Genomic DNA, 25,359 nt, shown 5'->3' on the forward strand with positions numbered 1-25,359 from the left:
TTTAGTTACTGAAATGTTATTCTTTTCAATGCTACTATTCTACTTTATATAGTTTTATGTTTTTCAGGATTTTCAAAATATCTTTAAATATACTAAGTATCACTGTTTTATAGTTTCATTTTGATAATTCTTTATCTTAAATGTCTGTGGTCCTCATCCTGTATTTTGTTTCTGATAGTTTTTAGTCTGGACTGTTTACTTGTAAGCCTTGTTCTCTTTGATTTTATGCGCATTGTTTTTTAACCTGAAGAACTATTTGTAAGAATACTTTAAGGTATTTCTTAAACTTCTCCTGGGAGGATTTGCCTTTACTTATGCCATCTACATGGTATCTGTGTTCATTTGGGACCACCTTAAGTTAGTTTCAAAACTTGGGGTTCCCTGAACAACTCATTTGATAGCAATCTGGCCTACAAATCTGCCTCTAATTTGCTTTTGCCTCTTACACTGAGTTTCTCAGATTATTGTACAGAAATTTTTTTACTCTATTTTTTGGCTTTTAATATTTCTTTTCTTTATGTTATCATAATTTCAAGTCAGATTTAAACTTTGCCAGGATCTCATATGTCCTCAGTATAAAAAGCAGGTTTTTTTTTTTTTTTGTGGTGCTAGGGATTGAACCCAATGCTAGGAAAGCATTGTATCACTCAACTACATCCCCAGCCCTTTCTGTTTGCTTTTGACCTGGTACAATCTTGTTACTTTGTCAGGAGTGTTATGCCTTTAATATTCTTTGTACTTAATCCTGAATTTTTACTCCTCCTTAGAGGTGTAAACAGCCAACAGTGCAGTTTTTAGTTTCAGTTTAACGTATCATTTGTAGACATTTTATTTAGTTTATTGATAACTTCCTTTTCATTTTTAAAGAATGTAAAAATACTTATTTTTTATTCCATAGCTAGTAATTTTGACATCTGAACTCTTTGTAACTCCAAGATGGCTTTTATACTATACCAGATTCTGCTCTTGGTGCTTTGCTTTCCTTGTGTTTTTGGATCATGAGGTGGTATAACTTCATCTGTGGATCCAGAAGATGTAATTTTATCTTTTGGACTAGAACTTAAGAATGTTTTTATAGGGAAAACTTGCATTTGAATCTTTTGGCATCCTAGGGGAACTGAGGAGCACTTCAAATTTAAGTTTTGGCTTGGAAAATCATTTTTAATTCCCATGTGTGCCTAAAGGCTGGTTTTGTGATTATGATGTAGTCTGGTAGATCATAATGTCTATCATTAGTATTTATTTCATATAGTCTGTTGATAGTCTTATAGTCATAATGAACACCACAGTTGTTAGTCATTATTGCCCTCTCTCCTGATGTACTTTTCTTATGTTTTTTATACTCAGAATAAGACCAGTGACCTTTTCATTCTATGCATTTTCCCCCCAGAATGGAACTTTAAAAAAAAAAAACCTGAAGCAACATTCTATTATTTAACATCCTTAATTGTTTTGCATGGTCCTCGTGGCTTATAAAGCAAAAGATTCTAAGCAAGTCATATAAATCCTATTATAATTTTATTATCTTTCTAATCATAACTGTGATGACTCCTCCCTTATCCTTTATCACTTTTAAAATTAACATGTAATAATTGCATATATTTGTGGAGTCCAGTGTGATAATTCAATACATGTATACAATTTAGACCCCCTTATACTTTAAGACATATAACTGAATTACATTTCATTTAGACTCCAGAATGTATTATCCAGTCTCTTCTATTTTTGCCTTTGTACACTTTACCTGTTTGTAATTTTTTTTTTCTCCTAACTCCTGTCCTGTTATTCTTTTTTGTTTGGGTCAGGGAATGGGTGGATAACTGGGGATTGAACTCAGGGGCACTTGACCACTGAGCCACATCTCCAGCCCTATTTTGTATTTTATTTAGAGACAAGGTCTCACTGAGTTGTTTAGTGCCTCACTTTTTGCTGAGACTATCTTTGAACTCAAAGTCCTCTTGCCTCAGCCTCCCGAGCCACTGGGATTACAGGTGTGTTATCACCACACCAAACTAACTCCTATTATTATTACCAATTCTTAATTTCTTTAAAATATTTCAACTCAACTCTCATTTTCTAGAAGCCTTCCCTGAACTTTCCCTCTTTATCCCTGCCTCCCTTAATCTCTACCCCTGTTGATCTATTTTGCTTAAGTGTCCTCTGCATATACCCATTAGCACTTGCAATTGTTTGTCTACCATGAATATTAAAGTCAATTTTCTTGTATATATCACCATTTTCATCATCATAATAGTTGTTAGCCTTTATTGATTATATACTATATACTGTAGTTAAGGTTTTTAAATTGTATTATCTTGAAGCATTCAAGATATGAATAATATTTATGATTCTAATTTTCCAGGGAAAATTAGAGTCAAACTGATTCAGTCATGGTCAAGGCCAGGTAGCTAGAATAAGAAGATGTAATATAACTTGAATCCAAAGAAGATGATGAACTTCTTTCCTCTCCTAGAGTGTGTATGAGGTATAAAAATGATGCACCTGTTGGATACGTGGCATATGCTTGAAATCCTAGCTCCTTGGAAGGCTGAGGCAGAAGAGTTATAAAAGTTCTAGGTCAGCCTGTGAGCAATTCAGTGAGATCTTGTCTCAAAATTTTAAAGTGGAAGGGCTGGGGATATAGCTCAGTTGGTAGAGTACTTGCCTCACATGTACAAGTCTCTCAGTTCAATCCACAGCGCACACACACATACAAAATTAAGGTGGAAAAAAGAATGGGAGATGCTTGCCTAGCATGCACAAGGCTCCAGTTCAATATCTAGTACCAAAAAATAAAAAATATAATGCATACATATAAAACACATATATACTAGTACCTGAGACTTAGAATTTAATAAACATTAGCCATTAAGTGGGGCCAAAAGCTTTTTTCATAACTTAATATTCAAATGAAGGAATGTAATAGTTGATATTTATAATAGAAAACTAAAAATGACAACTCAGTGAGGCCTTAGATAACTTAGTGAGACTCTGTCTCAAAAAATAAAAGGGCTGGGGATATGGCTAAGTGGTTAAGTGCCCCTGGTTTCAGTCTCTGATAACAAACAAACAAAAAGCTAAAAATGAATATAGACAATCATGAAAATAAAATAATTTCACCATTAGGTTATGAGTTGCTTTTAATATTTTAGTATGTATCTTTTCCTTTTATATGCATTGTTTACATAATACTATTTTTTAAAACTAATTGTAGATAAACATACAGTATCTTTATTTATTTGAGCTGAGGTGCTGAACCTCACTGAGTCTTGTATACTCTAAAATAGTGATAAAACTTCTTTTCTATTTCTAAAGCGTATTCTTAATAATGAATGAAACAGTGCATGATATATGTAAGCTGTCTGATACAAATACAAATAAGGGAAGTCTCTTAATCCACCTACCAGAGTTGCTTCCTCTTATATGTCTGTTTTGATGCTATTGTAAATTATAAATATTTAATAGGTTTAAAAATAATTAGTCTTTGAGTTCTTTGATCAAAAAAGTTTGATTAAAATTAGTGTGTCTGTAGCCACATAATTCTCCCGTTTTGGACTGTGTTGTCTAATGGAGGAAAAAGTAATTGTTACAAGTAACAATTAGTTTTCTTGGTATGTATTTTCTACTAAGTACTACCTTTTTATAACCTTCTTTTTTAGAATTACAGAATGAAAGCTTAAAAGAATCAAATGAGAAGAAGGACCTTTTGACATCAGAACTAGAAGATATTAAAATGTCTTTGCAAATAAGTGTGGTATGATTTAAAAACTGACTAGGTGTAGTAAATCTCACATTATCAATAATGAACAAATATTTATTGAATATAATACTATGTACAAGAACCCTGAGCTTCAAATAGAGAAGAAAATACCAGTCTACAAAATGCTTATAATTTAGTCAGAGACAATGGATAAAAACATATCAAAAATATAAGTGAAATACAGGATCAAGCTGGGTATACCAACAGTGATTTAGGGTAATAAATTACTATAATAGTTCTAAGAATTGAAATAACTCTGTGGGTTGGATTGGTTAGGAAGATTCCATGGAGAAATTGGAGCTATAGGTGGGATTTGAAAAATGGTGATTTTAAATAATAAGTGGGTGGGTATTCTACGGGGAGTGGAAGGGTTGATGAATAGGAAGAAGTTAAGAACGAAAAAGGCAGCAAACTTATAGAATCTGATAACCTCAGGGTTTTTTTTTCCTTAAGGCCTTTGAATTATCACTTTGGTTTTGTACTTATTTTAGAGTACTCAGAAAGCTTCAGAGGAAGATTTACAGATAGCAACAAAAAAAATATGTCAGCTCACTGAAGAAAAAGAAGCTCAAATGGAAGAACTTAATAAAGCCAAAGCCGCCCATTTAGTTGTGATTACTGATCTTAAAACAACTATCTCTAACTTGGAGGAATTATTGAGAACAGAACAGCAAAGGTGAACTATTTCTTATTTTAAATGAATAAAAACAGTTTGCTTCTAATATTCAGTACCATTTCTGTTCATTGTCATCTGCTGTGTAATTCCTGTAACAACTATAGCCAAGTCTTTTTTTTTAATGTATAAAGTAGGAATATTTTTTTTTTTTAATTTGGTAGGCAGATATCCCATCCCAGGTAAAGATTTAAAAGCAGGTATTCTTTAGGATAGTTCCCATGCATTCTTTACCATAGAGTCAAGCTTTATCCACAAACTTTTAAGTGCTGATATAGAAATAGAACATATTTATTTTTATTGGCACATTTTAATTGCACAGATGGTGTGTTACACTGTTTACAACATATCTATCGAAACTGGATTATTATTAGCTTCATAGGAATAATTTCTGGGCTGGGAAGTTTGTTTCACTGGGGTCTATAACCTTATATCTGCTTTATAAACTTAGTAACTATTCTGGATAGAGTAGGTTGTACTCTATATTTATTAAATTAATGGATATGATTATCTGTAAAATATTCATTTGCATTTCATCTAAATAGCAGTTTGTATAAAACTTGAGTGTTTAAGACTATCTCTGTTTTTCTTGATATTAAGAAAGTATTCAAATAAAGCTGTGTTATGAAACCTGGTAAATATTTCTGTCTCATTAGCTTTGGGTTAATAAAATTTGGGAGGGTACAGGAGAGGAACAGATCTATTTCCCAAGTCATAGCCTGGGCCTACCAGTATTTCTTTTGTATGTGTCTTTTTCTTTTATGTGTAATGTTTACATAAATACTGTTTTAATTTGCCATTTTATTCTGTTATTAATATCCAAATTCTTGATTAATAAGGACTGTATATCATTTTCAGTAGCTACATGGTGTACTATCCCAATTATGTACCATCGTAATTTAATCTTACTGATTATGCATAGTAAAGGAAGAAAATTAGCTCTTCTAGTTTTCCATATTCTTACATATTCTTTATTGACCTATCCGGGAAATTTTCAAATTTTAAAATTGTGAGTTACCTTAGATTCATTTGTTCCAATTATCTCAATTTTGTAGTTTGCAAAAACCAGAAAGTCGGCAAAAGCAAGAAAATTATACATGTTTTGCAATTTGGATTGTTTCTTAGGCATAATTTAGTATAATAATAATTATGTTCAGTCTCAAAGTTCTAAAATAGATTAATTTGATTATCAATAGTTAAGAGACAAATTATAATCATAACCTTAAGGTTTTGTGTAGATGTAATAAATGTACAATAATGTTTATAATAGTCATATTTTTATAATAGTGATATTTTAAAACGTTATATAGATATTCAATAAATGTTTACTAATTGAGTGGTTGAATCTATTCTAAGAAACTATACTAGTTTTAGATATTAGATGTATTCTGATAAAAATATTTTACATTGCAAAATAATGTCTTACAAGATTGGGAAAAAATGAAGATCACCTGAAAGAACTTACCATGGAGCTTCAGAAGAAATCAAATGAACTGGGTAAGATTTAGAGAATATAACATTTATTTTGATAATATTGGCAAATTATGAAAACATAATTGAATATAGGAAGTTAAAATTTTTTTAAACATTTTTAGTTGTAGACAGACATCAAATCTTTATTTATTTATTTTTATGTGGTGCTGAGGATTGAACCCAGCCAGTGCCTCACGTTTGCTAGGTGAGCACTCCACCACTGAGCTACAGCCCCAACTCCAGTAATTTAAATCTTAAGAAAGACGATTCATTTTCATTATTTAGGTCATTGATATCTGGAAATGTAAATAGCCTATGAGATGTTTGTATTCTCTTTTCCTTATTCTAAGATTCATAGACCTTAATAATGCTTGGTAAGAAATGTCTATGTATTTTAACTGAATTTTAAAATTTAATCATTTATGTTGGATTATGAACTTTTTATATAAAAACCTGGTCCTATGTTATGTTATCTACAACTTTCATGTCTAAAGAGAGCATTTGTTGTAGATTAAGGAATAATTTTTATTCTTAAAATATCTTTAATGGATATTTATTTGTAACAGTTCAGCTCAGTATTGAAATTAAGTGGCTGATATTAGTCATATTACAAATTCAATGAACAGTGTGATTTTCTCATAATAATGCATTATGAGAAGTTTGAATAAGAAATTCTAGAATTATGAAACAATACTGTGTGTTTTTTTAGTATTGTCTATATGTTGTGGGAACATATAGAGGAAGTCAAATACCATGTCCTTGTGACATTTCTAATTATTATGAGAAAAAGTTTGAACATAGGAAACATTTAGATCAGTGGTGTCCAAAATGAAGGATTAGCAAGAATTATATTAGGGGAAGGGAAGAAAATATTAAAAATTATATTTGTTCTTATGTTTTATAATGAAAATAATACATATTTATATTATAACAGTATAAAATATGTCTTTGTATTTTTTATGTGTTTCTATATTTGGGGTAAATGCTCAGAGATTTCTATTGTCGGAGCTGTTTAAATGCTGATGCCAAAAGGAAGCCAAATGAATCTTGGGTTGCATAGTTGGGAAAGGATTTATGGAAGAGGTAGATTTTAAAAGTAGACCGTAAGAGTCTTTGGATAGTGGTAGAGGATGATGGGGTGAGTGTAGAAAGTTTTGTATTTGGAAAAGTAACATTAACAATCACATAGGGTCTCAATATAGCTTATTTCCTTCTTTGGGTAGTAGTGTAGTTCTCAAACCGAAATCTTGGAATTTCTTCTTTCTCCTTTTAGCTTCACATCTAGTTGGTTTTTTAGTTGCTGCTATTTGTAATTTTTAATATATAATTTATAATATAATTTGAGAGATTTTAACTCTGAAATAACTTTTGAATTTTTCCCTTTCCCCTATGCCCACAAACAAAATAATGCAATATGTTAGAGTAATATGACCTAATTTAGATTTGGTGATCAGGGGTGGCCTTTGTCTGAGACTAAAAAATAACTGAGATTTAAAATATTAGGTGAAACTTGGGTACCAGGGAGAACTTGATATGGAGAGGAATGAAATGAACTCAGGGAGGTAAATCAGGTAGGTTCAAGGAAAGGAATTTTTATTCCAACAGTGAAGGAAAATCATCAAGAGATTTTTGACTTTTTTTTAAAAAGCTCACTATCTTCTGTATGTCAGATAAATTTGGTGGTGTGTGAAGAGTACAGGTAATGAGGAAAAAAGCAGAAGCAGAGAAATGGGCTTAGAGGCTATTTGAGTAGTACAGGCATGAGAGAATATTGTTTTAAAATGGAATATCATATTTCTGCTGTTTCTTCTGATGGGCTATTTAATCTGAGGATAGCTTGTCATTTTTAGCTCTGAAAATTTTTCATCTATTATTTCTTCTCCTAAGTGTTAATGTTTTCTCTCAGAAGTTTTGATGGATAGAGTTTGGAAATTTTGGATCTAGCCTTTGTATGTTTTTATATTTTGTTTTATACCGTCTCCTTCTTTGTTCTTTTCCCTAAATTTTGGAGGACTTTGTTTTTTTTTAACTTCTCCCCCACTAATTAAATCTTTTACTATGTTTATTTTGCTGTTTTAAAATCTCAGTTGCCAAATGTTAAATTCTGAGAGCACTAGATAACCTATTTCAGCATCATAGTATTCTGTTGGAACATATTACACTTAACAAAACATCTATTTTTTTGGCTCTATTAATTCTTTCTCTTTGAGTTGTAGTTTCTCTTAGTTGAATTTGGAGACTGTCTTTCATAGTTTTACTCGTATTCACAGATTGTTGATATCTGACTTTTTACTCATTGAATTACGTAAGAATTCATATTTACCCACACATAATGAGAATGATTCTTCTGATTCTGGGAACTAGAGGCAGGTACTGCAAGGAGAGGTGGGTATGGTAGCTTGTCTTTTGGTATAAGGGATGTTTATCTTGCTTAGGGATCATGAGGTATTTGGGGCACTGCTGTGTTCCTTTGACAACAGTTCTTATGATTTTTGTTTTTTGAGGAAGGAGGTCTGGTAACCTGGTTCAGTTGTTCTACTCAGTTTTCATTGAATTAGTGCAAGTTATTTTCCCCCAAGGATTCTTTGGCTTTCTGGTTTGTTAATGGTAGGCTGTCATGTTTTAATAATTTTGTGTGTGTGTGTGTGTGTGTGTGTGTGTGTTGTTAAAATTTTTTTAGATTGAGGTGAAAGAGTGTGTAGAGACATGCTATTGCATTGTTTTCAGTCCTTAGATTTTAAAAAATTACATACTTTAACTTAAAATGAAACTTTTGCTTAAATAGGCTTTGCATGTTATAGATTTCTTTTTTTTAGATTATATATTGATATGTCATATTCTGTTGACTTTTCCTTAAAGATTGTGGGCAATTATTGTAAGTGGTTTTTAAAAATGTGTAGTCTGATAAATTTTCAGTAATTCTATTATATTTCTAATAATCAATAACCCATAATTGTGAGGAAAGACAATATTTGAGATCCAGTACATTTTTAGGTGACAACTGGACATCACTAGGGAAGGAAGGTTATTAACAAGAAAAAAACAACAATAAAAGAGGAGTTAGAGAGGAAACAGGAAATATAAATAATGCAAGGTCTTGATAAAGGGAAAATAGTATCAAATACTATCAAGCTTCATAATGATGAAAACTGATGTTACATCATAAAATGGTTATGTTAACCTTTGAGATCATAATTTTATTCATGTCATGGAGATAGGCATTAGTTTTGCATAGATTTAAGAAAGAAATGTGTAGCTAACAAAATTTGCGGAACAAAATGAGAAATCTGACAGTGTAAAGCATACCTTCTCCCCCGCTCCCCCCCAATACTGGGGAATGAATCCCGTGCCTTGCGTACACTAGGTAAGCACTCTGCAACTGAATTACATCCCCAGCCCTCTGATGGTAGCTTGGAAGGGCAGAAAGATTAATTATTATTTGTTTTATATTCAAATGGGGTTTTTAGATGGAATAGGAAAAATAAAAGATTCCTCTACATAGAGTTGGTACATGTTAGTAATAGAGCAGATAAAGTCTAAGAGGAGGTGGGAATGTTGAAATCCAAAGTACAAGATCAGAGTTAGCTTGAGGAAAGATAACTTCATTTAAGTTTGGAGTGAAGATTTAGGTTAGGTAGATTTAACTAGGTATTGATGAGTTGAAGATAAAGGTACATACTGACTTCATTTACAATATATTTTATGTAGGTACATTGTTCATTTTGCTTTGTGAACATTTGGCTCATTTAGCTGTGGAATTAATTTATAAAAACATTACTATTAATATTTATCCATTATTATTTTAGTTAGTTAATTTGGAATCTGTGCTTCTTCTGTGTTTTATAGTACTTGAGTTGCATTAATTTTTTTTTCCTTTCAGATAGCATCATTATTATTTAGCCCCACTTTCCTATTCTTTTAATCCTGTTTTTAACACATTTATATTCTTTTGCTTATTTTAGAAGAGATGACTCAGTTTAAAAATAACAAAGAAGTAGAACTTGAAGAATTGAAAAAAATCTTGGTAAATATACCACCTTTCCTATTAATATATAACATTTACTTTTCCAAAAAATATTGAGTCCACTGATTTATACTCTTACACTGTAACTATTTTATATTAAGTTTTTGGCTAAAATATAAAAATAATATTTGATTTTAAAGCTTCAATTTTATCTGTACCAGTTTTTATACATCTTGTTAACCGTCTTGTTCATTAACCGTCTTGTTCAACATGTTTATATTATTTAAATCTGTGTTGGTGGCACATTTAAATAAAATATGCATATTATATAACTATAAATTTAGTACATTGGAATATTATGCTGCAAAGATCAATCTGAAAAAATAGGCATGATATATATTCAGTACCCATATTTAGTGTTTGGGTAGAATAGTGTTTAGTGAATTTGTAAGGCAAGGCTTCATTATATTTTAATTGATTTCAGTGTATGGAGCATGGATGTATTGGTAAACATTTTCTTTTCTTTTTGTGGTACTAGGGATCAAAGTCAGGGCCTTGCAAATGCTAGGCCAGCATTCTACCACTGAGCTAAAAAACCCAATCTGGCATACTTTTTCTATAAAGGACTAGTAAAAATTTTAGACTTTGTGGGTTTTGTATGATCTGTGTTAATTCTCTCCTCTTCCTTTTCTTTTTAATAACCATGTAAAAATCGTTCTTAGCTTAAGGGTCTACAAAAAGGGGCCACCAACTGGATTTGTCATGCAAGTCTATAGTTTTCTTGCCCCTGGTGTAGGGGACAATATTGTTTATGACTACAGATATTTAATTTTGTGTTTACTTGTTGCATTACCTGATTTTGCAACTCTTAATCCTTCCATCTCTTGGGAAACATTGTTTCCAAATGCTAATTCTTTCTCCACTGAATTGCTTTTGTACAAATTCTTATAACAATGTTTTTTTAATTGTGTTTAAATTGCTAATGTATACTTCAAGTGTCAACTTAAATGTTGTGTATTTTCAAAACCTCTCTTGACACTCCAGGCTATGTGTAAGTCTCCGTATGGTCTATTTCTATAGCACCCTGAATTTTTTTTCTATTTAACACTTCTCACACATGAAATAAATTTATTTTAAACAAAAACTTAAATAATTATATTTATCTTTTAGGCTCCCTCTTAGTATAGTGACTGGTACTTTTTATATGCTTATTAAATAAATGGTGGAGTGGGTGTTTATTTCAGTAAGGGCTGTGGGCCTATGTCCTACTTACTCTCTAATCCCAGTGCTTAGCAAGTGACACTTGGTAAGCACTTTATACCTATTTGTTGGATGAATTCTAAAGCATTAATTTGGTATAGTAAATCTCTAAGATTCACTACTACACAGACAAGGACTGGCCTGGCATTTTGTTATATATGAACAGCAGTAGACCAATCAATACTTTGGTTCTTAGGATAAGAATGCCTTGATTGGTATCCAGCTAGCTCTTTATCTTCTAACTGTATGACCTAGAATAATTTACCTGAACTCTTGATTGTTCTATTTTCCCCATCTATGAAATGGGACAAATAACTGTACATATTTAATAAGGGAGTTATGAAGGATAAATAAGGTTATTTATTAATCAAGGAAGCATTTGTTGTGTTACAATTTTTCTGTACTCCAGGTGTACAGTGGAGAGTAAATGGATTCATATCCTGCCTTCATGGAACTACAATTATCCAATAATCACTCATAAATACAATCAGCCATTCAGATGTAATATCACAATGGTGATATTAAAGGCAAAGGATTGGTTCACAGTGCAATGAGGCCCATAATAAAGGAATTTGAAGTAGTTAGAGAAGTCAGGAGAGACTTTTTAAAAGAAAGTATATACCAAAAGGACTGAAAATCGGTATACTACAATGTTGCAGCCACATCAATGTTTATAGCAGCTCAGTTCACAGTAGCTAAGCTATGGAACCAACGTAGATGCCCTTCAACAAATGACTGGATAAAGAAAATATGGTGTATATACACAATGGAATATTACTCAGCCATAAAAAAGAATGCCTTTATGACTTTTTGCTGGTAAATGGATGAAACTGGAGCCTATCATGCTAAGTGAAATAAACCAATTCCCCCAAACCAAAGGTTGAATGTTCTCTCTGATATGTGGATGCTCATACACAACAAGTTGGGGGAGGAAGGAATAGTTCATTGGATTAGACAAAGGGGAATTAAGGGTAGGGAGGAAGGATGGGAATAGGAGACAGCAGGATGAATTGGACTTAACATTCCTATGTTTATATATGAATATACCACCAGTGTAACTCCACATCATGTACAACTTCAAGAATGGGAAGTTATACTCCATGTATGTATAATATGTCAAAATACACTCTACTATCAATATCTAAAAGGAACAAATAAAGATTAAATTGAAATCCAGAGAAAGAAAGAAATACTATATCAAGCAGAGGAAACAAGTGCCAAAAGGTTCTTTTTTGGGAGTATTTTGAGTTTAAGATGAAGTGAAAGGAAAAGTGTCATGTAGGCTGAGGCTATGGAATTATGAGGTAGAAGCGTGGCAGTTTTTGACCTTGTAAATCTTTATCAAGGGAATTTTGTATTCCAAGAGGAATGGAAGTTCTAAAGAATATTAGCAGGGGGTGACTTGGTCAGATTGATTTTGAAAAGATCATATGGCTTACAGTATGGAGAATAGTATATTAAAGCAGAATAGTTAAAAGTAGGCAGGCAATCACAGTAGCCAGAGGAGAGTTGACGGTATCTCAGGCAGGAAGTTCATGGGAAAAATGATAAAAAGTGTATGGTTTTGAGAGATGTTGAAATTTTAAATTGTTTACATTGATTTAGTGTTACTGGCAGTCAATCCAGATAGCCTGCCTGCATTCCAGGTACCCGGATTCAGCAGCCACTCACATAAGAAATAAGTATATGGTGAAAAAAAGAAAAATGAATTTTATGCAGTTTGATTAAACTGGTGAGAGAAGCAGCTAGATTACTTCTCCACCAGTCCTTCAGAAATGGTTATAGTTTATAGAAACAAGCCAGGTGGGGGAAATATCTATATCTATCTATATCTATATTTATATATATAAATTTAGCTAGGCTATTCTTAGCTAGAGAATATATCAGTCTTAATTTTTTGATTATTCTTCTCCTTATCACGACGAGGTATGGAATGAAGAAAAGCAGTTATCAGGAAATTGCTTTTATTTCAAAGGAGGTCTCAAATCTTTTCTGTTTATTTTATCCTTCATTCTTGAGGGAATTGGGCTCTCTGTCCATGGCTGGCAGTTTATTGGTTGGATCTGTGTGTAAGGTCCCATCAAGGAACTTGAACGAAAGGAACCAGATGCTTATTTCTTAGGAGACAACATCTGAAATACTGGCTCCACCTCGAGGGAAAGACTAGTGTTAGTTTGTGCAAGAACTCTTTCCATAACCTTCTGGTTATTTATTTTTGGTGGGGTTTGAAAAACGACTTCATGTGATTTTCCTTCTTGTCTTGGAAAGATTTTCTCCGAATACATTATGATTATTTGCCATGCAGGTTGGTTCCATGCTGCAGGAGCTTTGTCCTGATTTGGCCTTTGATCTGATTGGTCCCATGTTGGGGAGAAGCAACAGTTTATGAGTCAGTGTCAGCAGACTTGTTCTTAGCCAATTATAAGTAACAGAAGGTTTTTTAGAAAGATTAACTCAGACCAGAAAAATATAATACATTAAGAGTAAAGCAATCCAGTCTGTATAAAAGATTGTAACTAATAAAAATAATCTCTTTAGTTCTATCATCTTTATCCAAAGAAAACCAATTTGTTAGTAAAAGTAGTCCTGTCAGATCTGCACTAAATAGTGCGTGTCAGCTAAAGTCCTTCCTGTGCAATCAGGGTTAATCTTCATTTCCATCTGGGTAGAAAGTTTAGTGCCATATTCCATAACATCTTTAGAATTTAGGTATGTTCTGTTGTACCGTGAAAACCTTGAACCCAGTCTATAAGAATTAATGTCATTATACTAATTAAGAAAAAATATTTAAATGTTTTATTAACTAAATCACAGTGCAAACAGTACAATGGAGATAGCCCCTTTAAAATAGTCATACTATCCTACACCAAAATCTTCAACCTTAAGTTTGTCTTGAGATGGAAGATGAATAAAGCAGGATTGCCCCTTATTAACTATAGAGGTATAGGTCACGTTATCTATCTAAAATGACTGCAAACAATATATAAAGTGATGTTATTACATTGCTTAATGAGTTAGGAAGACAATTTGGTTACCTCTAAAATATGTTAAGACAAAAAAATCATGATTTACAGTATTATACCCAGACTATCAAATATTTAAAGATTTAAAGTATTTGTATCAAAAAACATACCATTTTTAAAAATAGTAGTTAATTTAAGCAGAGTAGTAAACCAAAAAGAGACTTTAGAACAAACAGGAATTGAATAAACTTTGTCTCTTATAGTACTTTTTAAAGCAATCAAAAATCTAACAAAATCAGAAAATAGGAAATTAAATTAATAAAACAATATCTTTGTTCTCTAAATCAACTTTTTAAAAACTTTGCAAAGATCAGATCTGTCATTATCAAATTGTTGGATGTTACCTATAAATGGATTTTAACTTACTTTAAATTCCTCAAAAATTTAAGCATTAATCACAAGACCAAGACTTGTTATTATCCTGTCTTTGGGTAATTAAAAATGGAGAAAAGAACTAAGTTTAATGGCACATGCCTGTAATCTCAGCAACTTGGGAGGTTAAGGCAGGAGGGTCACAAGTTCAAAGCCAGCCTCAGCAACTTACAGAGGCCCTAACCAACACTGTCTCAAAACAACAACAACAACAACAAAAACTGGGGATGTTGCTCAGTGGTTGAGTGCCCCTGGATTCAGTCTCTGGTAAATGAGAAAAAAAAAAAAAAAAAAGATGAGAAAAGATATTCTAAATAATATAAAACCTGAAGAAAAAAAACAAAATAGGCATGATGACATATTAGAAAAATAGATCTGTATTTACTGTCAAAATAATCCCTTTATTTTTTTTTTAGTGAAAAATATTCTATACACTTAATTGAAGCAAACTAGATTAGATAATCACATGTAGCACATGATCCATTTAATAGTTTGGAGGGTCATTTTAAGATGTCTTTAATATTTGGTAACTTTCTGCAAGCACCTTGCTGATTAGAACACTTTATAAACACATTTTAACAGCTCTCTTTAAATTACCCATGGGCATAGAAAGCATTAATATTGTATCTTTCTTAAATACTTAGAGATAAATATTCCACTATTCAACTGTATATTCATTGTCACAAAGTAAACTGAAATTGGCTACTATATTTGACACAATTGTGCAAAATCCCATTTTTTGGATACTAACGTTTGACATGGTTAATTCTTATTAACTAGTTGGATTTCTTTATTAATAATTCAAATACTTTTAAATTTCCCATAAGTAACATTTCACTTAATGGTTGAAATGGGTAATAAGCAAACCAATTTGAAATAAAATATGAACATTTGCCATTTAAAAAAAGATAAATTATCTAAATGGTTAGCAGGCCTTAAAGTTAACTAAATATTAAAGACATCTTTATTACTAACAAGTTCAAGTTGACATATTCATCACAGATTTACTCAAGTCATATGAATAAGAAGGCATTTAGGCTGACTTAACAGATTTTAAGTTATGTGCTTATCTGTAAGGCAGTTTAGTACCATACAAATGAGTCATATATAAGCATATAAACATACATGAACACAAGAAAAGTTTAAAGCTCAGATTTATTGTTGGTAGTTTTAAAAAGTCAAACTGATATGCCCTAAGCAGTCTGTAAATTTAAGTTTGCATTTTCGAAGATACTTGGGGCTAGCAAACCTTGAATAACCAGTTTTTCTTATGGGGGATGGGAAGGAGGGTAGGTAGAGAAAATTAAAAGCTTTAATCAGACAAAACAGAACAAAGTATATATCATTTAAAGGCACAGAATCAAAATGTGAATTTACTAGAGGAAAAAAGTATGAACTTAAAGCAATCATGGATTAAATATTGTTCATTATTTTTTTTCATAGAGGCTTATTATGGTTTGGAGATGAAATGTCCCCTGAAATGCTCACCTTTCAAATGCATGATCCCCAATACAGCAAATCAGAGGTGGGGCTTTTAAGTAATGACTACTTCTCTGATCTCATCAGTGGATTATTCTGTTTGCAGGATTAATCTGCTAATAGCTGAATGGACTCCTGGTGATCAGTTGTAGGCAGGTGGAGCATGGATGGAGGAATTAGGTCACTGGGAGTGTGGCCTTTGACTACACCTGTTTCTGGCCCTTTCCTCCCTCTCTATTCCCTGTCTGCCATGTTCTGAGCAGCTTCCTTTACCATGCCCTTTGATCATGATGTTCTGCCTTCTACCTTAGGCCCAAAGCAATGGAGTAGCTGACCGGGGATTGAGACCTCTGAAACCTTGAGACCAAAATAAACTTTCCCTCCTTTATGTTGTTCTTGTCTGGTATTTTGGTCACAGCTGACTAACAAGGCTCATCTGATGACTGAAGCAAGAGTAGTGCTTGGGAAATGTTGGGTCAATAAAATGTTGGCTTTTAGCAAATCTTCCCATTGAGTCAGTGTTTCTTAGATCAAGAAAAAGCTTCTTAGGTATTGTTTGAGGCTTGGAGGGCCTCAAACACCAAAAGCTGAGCTGGATAGCTCAAGGTGTAGGGGTGACTATACCCTTACTTGCACCTTTCTGGATGAGCTGCCTGTAGTCCTTTCCAACCTGCAAACAAGTATGTTCTTCTAAAATGGAATTCCCTATTTTAGTAGATAAATGTTGCTGTAGCCATGGAGTTTAGCCTGTTAAGCCAGTTTTCAAGTTATCAAAGATATAAAATAGTTGCATTAAATAAAAGTGCATATTCAGATAGATAGGCCATGCTGTAATTAAAACTTCTCTAAGAAACACTGAGATAGAATTAGTGCTTTTCATTTTCACAACAAAGATTTTTCAAATGCACATCCTAGAGATCTACTCCTCTATTATTATTTTTTTTTTTTTTTGGTACTGGGGATTGAACCTAGGAGCACTCAACCACTGAGTCACATTCCCAGCTCTATTTGTATTTTATTTAGAGACAAGGTCTCACTGAGTTGCTTAGCACCTTGCTTTTTTTAAAAAAGTATATTTTTTAGTTGTATACAGACACAATACCTTTATTTTATTTTTATGTGGTGCTGAGGATTGAACCCAGTGCCTCCTGCATGTGAGGGAAGAGCTCTCTACCACTGAACCACACTTCCAGCCCTAGCACCTTACTTTTGCTGAGGCTGGCTTTGAACTCAGTCCTCTTGCCTCAGCCTCCTGTGCCACTGGAATTAAAGGTGTGCACCACCATGTCCCACTACTCCTCTTGGTATCTCTTCCAAACAAATTGACACCATCAAAAAACGCTTGTCAAAGACAAGGCCAAATTTTCCTGTCAAACAGTTCAAGAAAGAACTCTAGGGAGCTGGGATTGTGGCTCAGTGGTAGAGCACTTGCCTTACACATGTGAGGCACTGGATTTGATCCTCGGCACCACATAAAAATAAATAAAATAAAGGTATTATGTCCATCTACAACTAAAAAAATTAAAAAAGAACTCTAGATTGGATTTTGAGAAATCCCTAATTAGCTGAAAAGCACCAGATGACAGGAAAGGAAGGACACAAATACATTGCTAGTGAGATGAGGGGGACATCCAAACTTTGGGCCCAGAGTCCTAAATAATTTTTCCATTCCATAAAAGCTGCAAAGAGCAGTCAACATTGGTTAAAGGGAAAGAAAGGGAAGTCCTAAAGCAAAATTAAGTTCTATACCTGCAGGGATATTCCTTACTGGTTCCCTCCCCTCCTCCAGCTTTTGGCCACAGGCAGCATTATAGTCCTGTTAAGAGTTGCCATTCTATTACTGACAGCCAAGTCAGGGACCCTACCTTGATCTGGCTGGCCAGATTTGGCCACTTGCCCACATAAGAAGTAAACAAAGTGAAAAATAATTTTATGCAGTTTGATCAAACTGGGGAGAAGCAGCTACATTGCTTCTCCACCAGCCCTACAGAAATGGTTACAGTTTATAGAAACAAAAGGCAGGTATTATATATTCTCAGATTTAGCTAGGCTGTACTTAGCCAGTGAATATGTCAGTCTTAATTTCCTTAGTGTCTATCCTCTGCATGAGGAAGTACAGGATGCAGAAAGTAGTTATCAGGAAGCTGCTTTTAATTTCAAAGAGGTATATTTCAATAGGGTGATGATTGAATTCATTGGTGCTTAACCACTGAACCACATCCCCAGCCCTATTTTTAATTTTGAGACAGGGTCTCTTCTAAGTTGGTTAGGGCCTCTCTTAAGTTGCTGAGGCTGGCTTTGAACTTTTGATCCTCCTGCCTCAGCCTCCTGAGTTGTTGGGATTACAGGTGTGTGCCACTGTGCCCAGTTTAGGGTGATGTTTCTGTTTGTTGAAAAGACTTTTCTTTCTCCATTAAATTACTTTTGTATTTGCAAAAAAATCATTTGGTTATATTTATGTGAGTCTCTTTCTGGACTCTCTTGTAATGTCCTTGACATACTTGCGTATCCATTTGCCTGTATTGCAGTGTCTTGATTAGTATAGCTTTATAATAAGTTTTAAAATTGGGTGGTGTGATTTTTCCAATTTAAGATTGTTTTAACTATTCTAACTCAGCTTTTTTGCCTGTTTTGTTTTGAATGATTTTGAAAGTGTTTTTTAAGCAGTTAGTCCATTTACTCCAAGTTTTGTTAAATTTTTGTGGATAGAGTTATTTGTAGCATTCCCTGTTATCCTTGAATGTCTGTGGAGCATTATCCTTCCTTTTGTGATGTTGATTATTTGTGTCTTTTTGTCAGTCTTGCCAGAGGTTTATTCATTTTATTGATCTTTACAAATAGCCCACTTTTTGTTTTGTTTTTTCATCTTGTTTTTCTGTTTTATTTCTACTCTTTATTATTTTCTTCTTGTTTTGGGTTTATTTTGTTCCTTTTCTAGGTTCATTTTTTCCCCACCAGTGATTGAACCCAAGGTTGCTTAACGACTAAACTACATCCCCAGCCCTTTTTGTTTCTTGAGGCAGGGTCTTGCTAAGTTGCTGAGGCTGGCTTTGAACTCTGGATCCTCCTGCCTCAACCTTCTGAGCTACTGGGATTACAGGTATATGCCACCACGCCCAGCTCTTTTTTCTAGTTTCTTAAGGCAGAAGCTTAAGAAACTAGAAAAAATATTATGGTTTTGGAACTCTTCTATAAGCATTTTACTACTGTAAATGTCCTCTAATCACCTCTTTAGCTTCTTAGCACAAATTTTGGTATATTATTTTCATTATTTCATTTATGTTAAAATATTTTTAAATTTTTCTTGGGATTTCCTCCTTGACCTTGTGATTGTTGAGAATTTTTTTGCTGAATTTCCACCTATTTATTTTCCTGTTTTACTTTCATTATTACTTTCTAGTTTGACTTCATTATGGTGAGAAATGTACTTCAATTTATTTTTTTTTATTTGATAAGGTATAATGTTTGTTTTATAAACCAAGGATATTGCATATCTTAGTTAACATTCCATGTGCATCTGAAAAGAACGTGTACTCTGCTATTGTTGAGTGTTCTATAAGATATCAGATCCAGTTGGTTATATATATATATAATTTATTTTTGTATCAGGGATTGAACCCAGGGGCCCTAACCGCTGGGAAATATTCCCAGACTTATATGTATTTAAGAGACAGGGTCTCACAGAATTTCTTAGGGCTTTGCAAAGTTACTGAGGCTGGCTTTGAACTCATGATCCTTCTGCCTCAGACTCCAGAGCTGTTGGGATTACAGGCTTGTGCCACTGTGCCTGGGAAATCTATGTGTTTTTAATTGATATTTTGGATTCAATTATATTATTTATTGATAGTGGGATAAAAATCTCTTACAGTTTTGGAATTGTCTGTTTCTCTTAAAAAAATTTTTTTGGACCATTATTTTATTTATTTATATGTGGTACTGAGAATCAAACCCAGTGCTTCACACATGCTAGGCAAGCGCTCTGCCACCTCTCTCTCTTTAATTCTGTCAGATCACTATAGGTATTTTAAATTTCTGCTATATGCCTCATACTTGATAAAACTATTATATTCTAATGAATGGATCTATTGATTATTATTAATGTCCTCTTTATTTCTGATAATTGTCTTAAAGACATTAGTTGTCTTTAAGTATATTTTAACTAATATTGTAATAGCCACTCCATGTTTTTCATGCTTATTGTTCATACTTTTCATATTTCAACCTGTTTTAGTCTTTTTCCCCCGTCTTAGTCTTTATATTTGAACATATCTTTATATCTTTATATCTGTTGCCTATATGTAATTGTACACTCTGACAGTCTCTGCTAATTGGAGATATTAGACTAATACTATATTTTAAAATTGTAATTCACATGTTGACTTGGTCTGATTATATTCATCACTTATAAATCTGCTTTCTAGTATTTTAAAGTTTCTATTTGTTTCTTGTGTTTTAAAATTTCTCCCTTCTTTTGGGCTATTTGAATATTTTTTGGCATTCTATTTTTATTTATCAGTATTTTATCTATACCTTTTTGCATTTATTTCTCTGGCTGCTCTAGGAATTATGATGTATCCATAGCTTTGGCTACCTTGAGTTAATATTGTAACACTTCATGTAAAATGTTGAGACTTTTGACTAAATGTGTGTCTCCTCCCTCTTCCCCCACCCTTTCTCTCTCTCTCTCCCTCCCTCCCTCCCTCCCTCCCTCCGACACACACACACACACACACACACAAACACACACACACACCCCTCCCTTTACCACCTTACTCTTTATACTGGCAGTGTTATATATATGATACCTACATGTATTTATTTACATCCTCACAAGACAGTGTTAATATTGTTTTAAACCGTCCTGTGTTTTTAAAAGAACTTAAGAGGAACAAATGTCTTTTTAATTTATTCTGATATTTATCATTTTTAATATTCTTCACTTGTTCCTGAAGAGTCAAATTTACCTGTAATGTTTTTTTCTTCCTAAAACACTTCCTTTAGTATTTCTTGTAGTGCATTTCTCCTGGTGACACATTCTCTCATCAGTTTTCCATTCTGAATATGTCATTTGTTTAGTTTATTCATAAGGATATTTTTGCTACCTTTGGAATTGTGGGTTTACAGTTTTTTTCTTTCACCACCTTGAAGGTGATGTTTTATTGTCTTCTATCCTGCATGTTTTCCAATTAGAAATCCACAAACATATTGTCTAGATTTTCTCCTTAACCTTTTTTTCTCAATATTTTAAAATTGGTGCATTATCATATATAATGGTGGGATTTGTTGTTACCTATTTATCCATGCACACAATACAACAATATGTTTTGGCTAATACCACTCTCCTGTATTTTCTCCCTCCTACCCCCTTCTTTCTCTCCTGATCCCTTTCCTCTATTCTGCTGATCTCCCTTTGTTATAACTTTGTTTTTTTAAGCAGTACATGAGTGAGGTTGAATTTTTCTGTTTAAGATTCACTGCACTTCATAAATCTGTAAAATTTTAATTTTATTCAAATATAGGAAATTTTGGCTATTCTTTCTTCAAATATATATAGATTTTCTGTCCCCTTTCTCTTCCTGGGATTGCCATTATACATCTGTTTGATATTTTCATATTGTTCCACAGGTTCTTGAGGTGTTCGTTATTTTCTTTAAATATGTTTTTTCTCTATGTTCTTTAGATTGGAATCTTTTTGTTGTTCTGATATTAAAAATCATTGTTTTTTATAACCTCCATCATGCTCTTAAACTCATTTGGTGAATTTTTTTCCTTTTTGTTTTTCTGTGTCTTGTTTATTTCACTTAACATAATGACCTCCAGTTCCATCCATATTGATGCAAGTAATAGAATTTAGTTTTTTTATGACTGAATAATATTCCTCTATGTATATATCACATTTTCTTTATCCATTTATCCACTGAAAGTCATCTGGGTCGATTCTATATTTTAGCCATTATGAATAGGGCAGTAATAAACATGGGAGTGCAAGTATTTTTTGGTATAATGATTTCATCTCCTTTGGATATATACGCAGTAGTGGCATTAATGAGTTGTATGGTAGTTCTGTTTTTAATATTTTTGAGGAGTGTCTATAGTGTTTTTCATAAAGGCAATTCTAATTTTTATTCCCACCAATACCATGTGAGTCTCCCTGACCTTTTTGGGGGGCATTCTCTCCAGTATTTGTTATTATTTGTATTTTTTCAAACCTTTATTTTTTTATTTTTATGTAGTGCTGAGGATTGAACCCAGTGCCTCTTAGCCACAACCCCAGCCTTATTATTTGTATTCTAGTCCTTCCAGCTGGTGTTAAATAATATCTCATTGGTATAATGATTTCATTTTGGGTTACATTTCCATGATGATTAGTGAGATTGAGCATCTTTTCATGTATTCATTGACAGTATGTACATTTTCTTTTGAGAAGTGTTTGTTTAGTTGTTTAGCTCATTTGAGTTAAGTTCTTGATGCTTTACATAAAACAGTATAGTTGATAAAGTGAGCCCATCTGAAGATTCATAGGAAAAATGATAATAACTAGAGATTTTAGAATACTTAAGAGGAAAACTTAGGGTGATAACTATTTTTAAATATTCATCAGTGATTATGTGAAAGAGGAATCAGATTTCTATGATTATGGAAGGAAGAACAATAACTATTGCATAAAAATTACAGGGAAGCACATTTTAATACAGTATAAGGACAAATAAGATTGGTAGAATAGTGAATGATTAGCTACTTGCTAATAAAGTTGCAGTGATTTATGCATAGATAAGGTTTGAATTCAATTATTTGTATAAAGTTTTTGTTGGGGGAGGGAGTACTGAGTATTGTATCTAGGGGCACTTTATCGCTGGATTACACTCCTTTTTGTCTTTCATTTTGAGACAGAGTCTCCTTAAGTGACTTAGGGCCTTCTTAATTTGCTGATTCTGACCTCAAACTTAGAATCTTTCTGCTTCAGCCTCCTAAGAGTCTGGTATTGCAGGCATGTGCCACTGCACCTGGCTTGTGTGATTTTTAAATTAAAATTCTGTGCCTTTTGTAACAGGGCTCTGTCAATTAAATCCTCTGTCATCATATTTTATTTTTGAGTATACTCAATAATGACTTTTTTTCTCTTTTAAAGAATTTTAGTCACAGGAAAGTTCATAGTTCTGTCTACAAGTCTGTCAGCTTAATTATTTTGAATATGTGTGCAGTTTGACTCTAGTGACTTGTTTATATTTTTAAATAGGCAGAAAACCAAAAACTTTTAGATGAAAAAAAACAAGTCGAGAAGATTGCTGAAGAATTGAAAGTAAAAGAGCAAGAACTAACTGGTCTTTTACAGACCAGAGAGGTTTGTTAAGGATAAATTTTTGTTTCAAATATTATATTAAAAGAATACAGATTTGCAAATATATTATATTTAAACTATTCACTCTGTAAAAAATTTCTTCATAAGCTTCTTTTTAAAAATATGCATTCCCATTAACTTTTAAAATGTAACTAATGTGGCTATTAAAATTTAAATTAATAAAAATAAATTTAAAATTTAGTTACTTGATTGTTAAAATCACATTTGAATATTACACATAGAGAACTTTTAGATTATAATGTGGGAAAGAAAGGTTTACATTTAAGATACCAATCCTGTGTATAATGTTATGGCTTATAACAATTACATTTATTGGTGTCTTAAGTATTTCTTAACTGGTATATTTGAAATTTTGTCTTTATTAAGTTAGATTCTTATATTATAATATATTTTATAGTGCTCATATTATAGTTTTAGAATTTAAAGTATGTTTCCAGTCCATAAACAAAATTATGTTATAAAAAACTGTCTATAATACTAAGAACATCTTTATTTCTAAGATACTACCTGATTTTATTAATTAACATTTTCATCAATAATATAACTTTTTAATTGAAATTAATTACTTGGTAGAGTAAAACAGACAAAATATTTTATAATATATAAATATAATTTTTCTGGTTGAACTTGACAATATCAAGGTAGAATTTATTTACATTGCATTTGTCATTGCTCATTTGTTTTAAAATTAAAATGATTATCACATTAACCTACTTAAATTTAAAATATTTGGCATACCCTGACATGTTTTTTGCCAAACATAAGACTTGATTGCTTAGAGTGACCATATATTTTGAATGGAAAAACATTTGCCTTGGGTATGTATGTTTATTTTGCAGAAAGAAGTACATGATTTAAAAATACAGTTAACTGCCATTGCAACAAGTGAACAGCATTGTTTAAAACAGGTTAAAGATCTGAAAACTGAGCTTGAGAAAGAGAAGTATGTTATCCATTATATGTAGTTTAATATTCAATTGCTAAGCTTTCTGGTAATAAATAATAAATTAGGAAATTATGTTTAATATTTATATGAATGGATTTCAAGTTGCACTTTATTCCAAGTGAAAGATCAAGATGGTGTACTATTGCTAATAATGTTTCATTGCTAAAGGAAGTTATTTTTATTATTATTATTATTTTGTACCAGGGATTGAACTCAGGGGCACTCGACCACTGAGTCACATTCCTAGCCCTATTTTTTTTTTTTTGTATTTTATTAGAGTCAGGGTCTCACTGAGTTGCTTAGCACCTCACGTAATTGCTGAGGCTGGCTTTTTGAACTTGTGATCCTCTTGCCTTTGCTGTTGGGATTATAGGCGTGCGCCTCCACGCCCGGCAGGAAGTATAATTATTGACATAAAAATAGAACATAACAAAGTTAAACCTCTTTAGAAAATCAGTATGCAGTTTTCTCTTGGAGATGGGTTCTAAGATCCTTGAGTATGCCAAAATCTGCAGATGTTTAAGTCCCTTATATATAAAAAAGCATAATAATTGCACATAACATGCATAACATAACACATATTAAATCATCTCTAGATTACTTATAATACCTAATACAATATGTACATGCTATGTAAATAGTTGCTATATTGTGTGGTTTGGGAAACAATGCCAGGAAAAAAAGACTGTATGTTTAATAGAGATGCAGTTTTTCTTCCTGTATATTTTCATTCTGTAGTTGGTTGATTCCATGGATGCAGAACCCACAGACACAGAGGGATTAACTCTATTACCTTTTTAGAGGTATTATTTTTTGACAAAATAACATTTGTACTTCAAGTAGCTGGGTTTTTTTCCTAAATTATTTCATAGGTTTTATTGATAAAATGTTAACATGCAAATTTATTTCTTACATTATCCAAATAAGATATATTTAATTGAACGTTAGTTTGGAAAGTAAGTGTGAGAAATAATTATTGTATTATTACTGAGAGAAATAAATTCAGGTAGCCATTCTGTTGTTGAGCATTGTTTTTATATTTTGGTTGC

At 32.4% G+C, this 25,359-nt stretch overlaps 1 protein-coding gene across 1 annotated transcript in view; it reads left to right on the top strand.

The window, feature by feature from the left end:
- Positions 1–25,359, top strand: part of Sycp1 (synaptonemal complex protein 1) — a 114,651-nt gene that overhangs the window by 29,762 nt on the left and 59,530 nt on the right. Inside the window, exons 13-18 of the mRNA XM_077791408.1 lie at positions 3,660–3,754; positions 4,252–4,436; positions 5,863–5,930; positions 9,869–9,930; positions 23,242–23,346; positions 24,204–24,307. Coding sequence (XP_077647534.1) covers positions 3,660–3,754; positions 4,252–4,436; positions 5,863–5,930; positions 9,869–9,930; positions 23,242–23,346; positions 24,204–24,307 — 619 coding nt within the window. The remainder of the gene's footprint in view (positions 1–3,659; positions 3,755–4,251; positions 4,437–5,862; positions 5,931–9,868; positions 9,931–23,241; positions 23,347–24,203; positions 24,308–25,359) is intronic.

Source organism: Urocitellus parryii, chromosome 11 (assembly GCF_045843805.1).
Source record: "Urocitellus parryii isolate mUroPar1 chromosome 11, mUroPar1.hap1, whole genome shotgun sequence".
NCBI classification, from domain to species: Eukaryota; Metazoa; Chordata; class Mammalia; order Rodentia; family Sciuridae; genus Urocitellus; species Urocitellus parryii.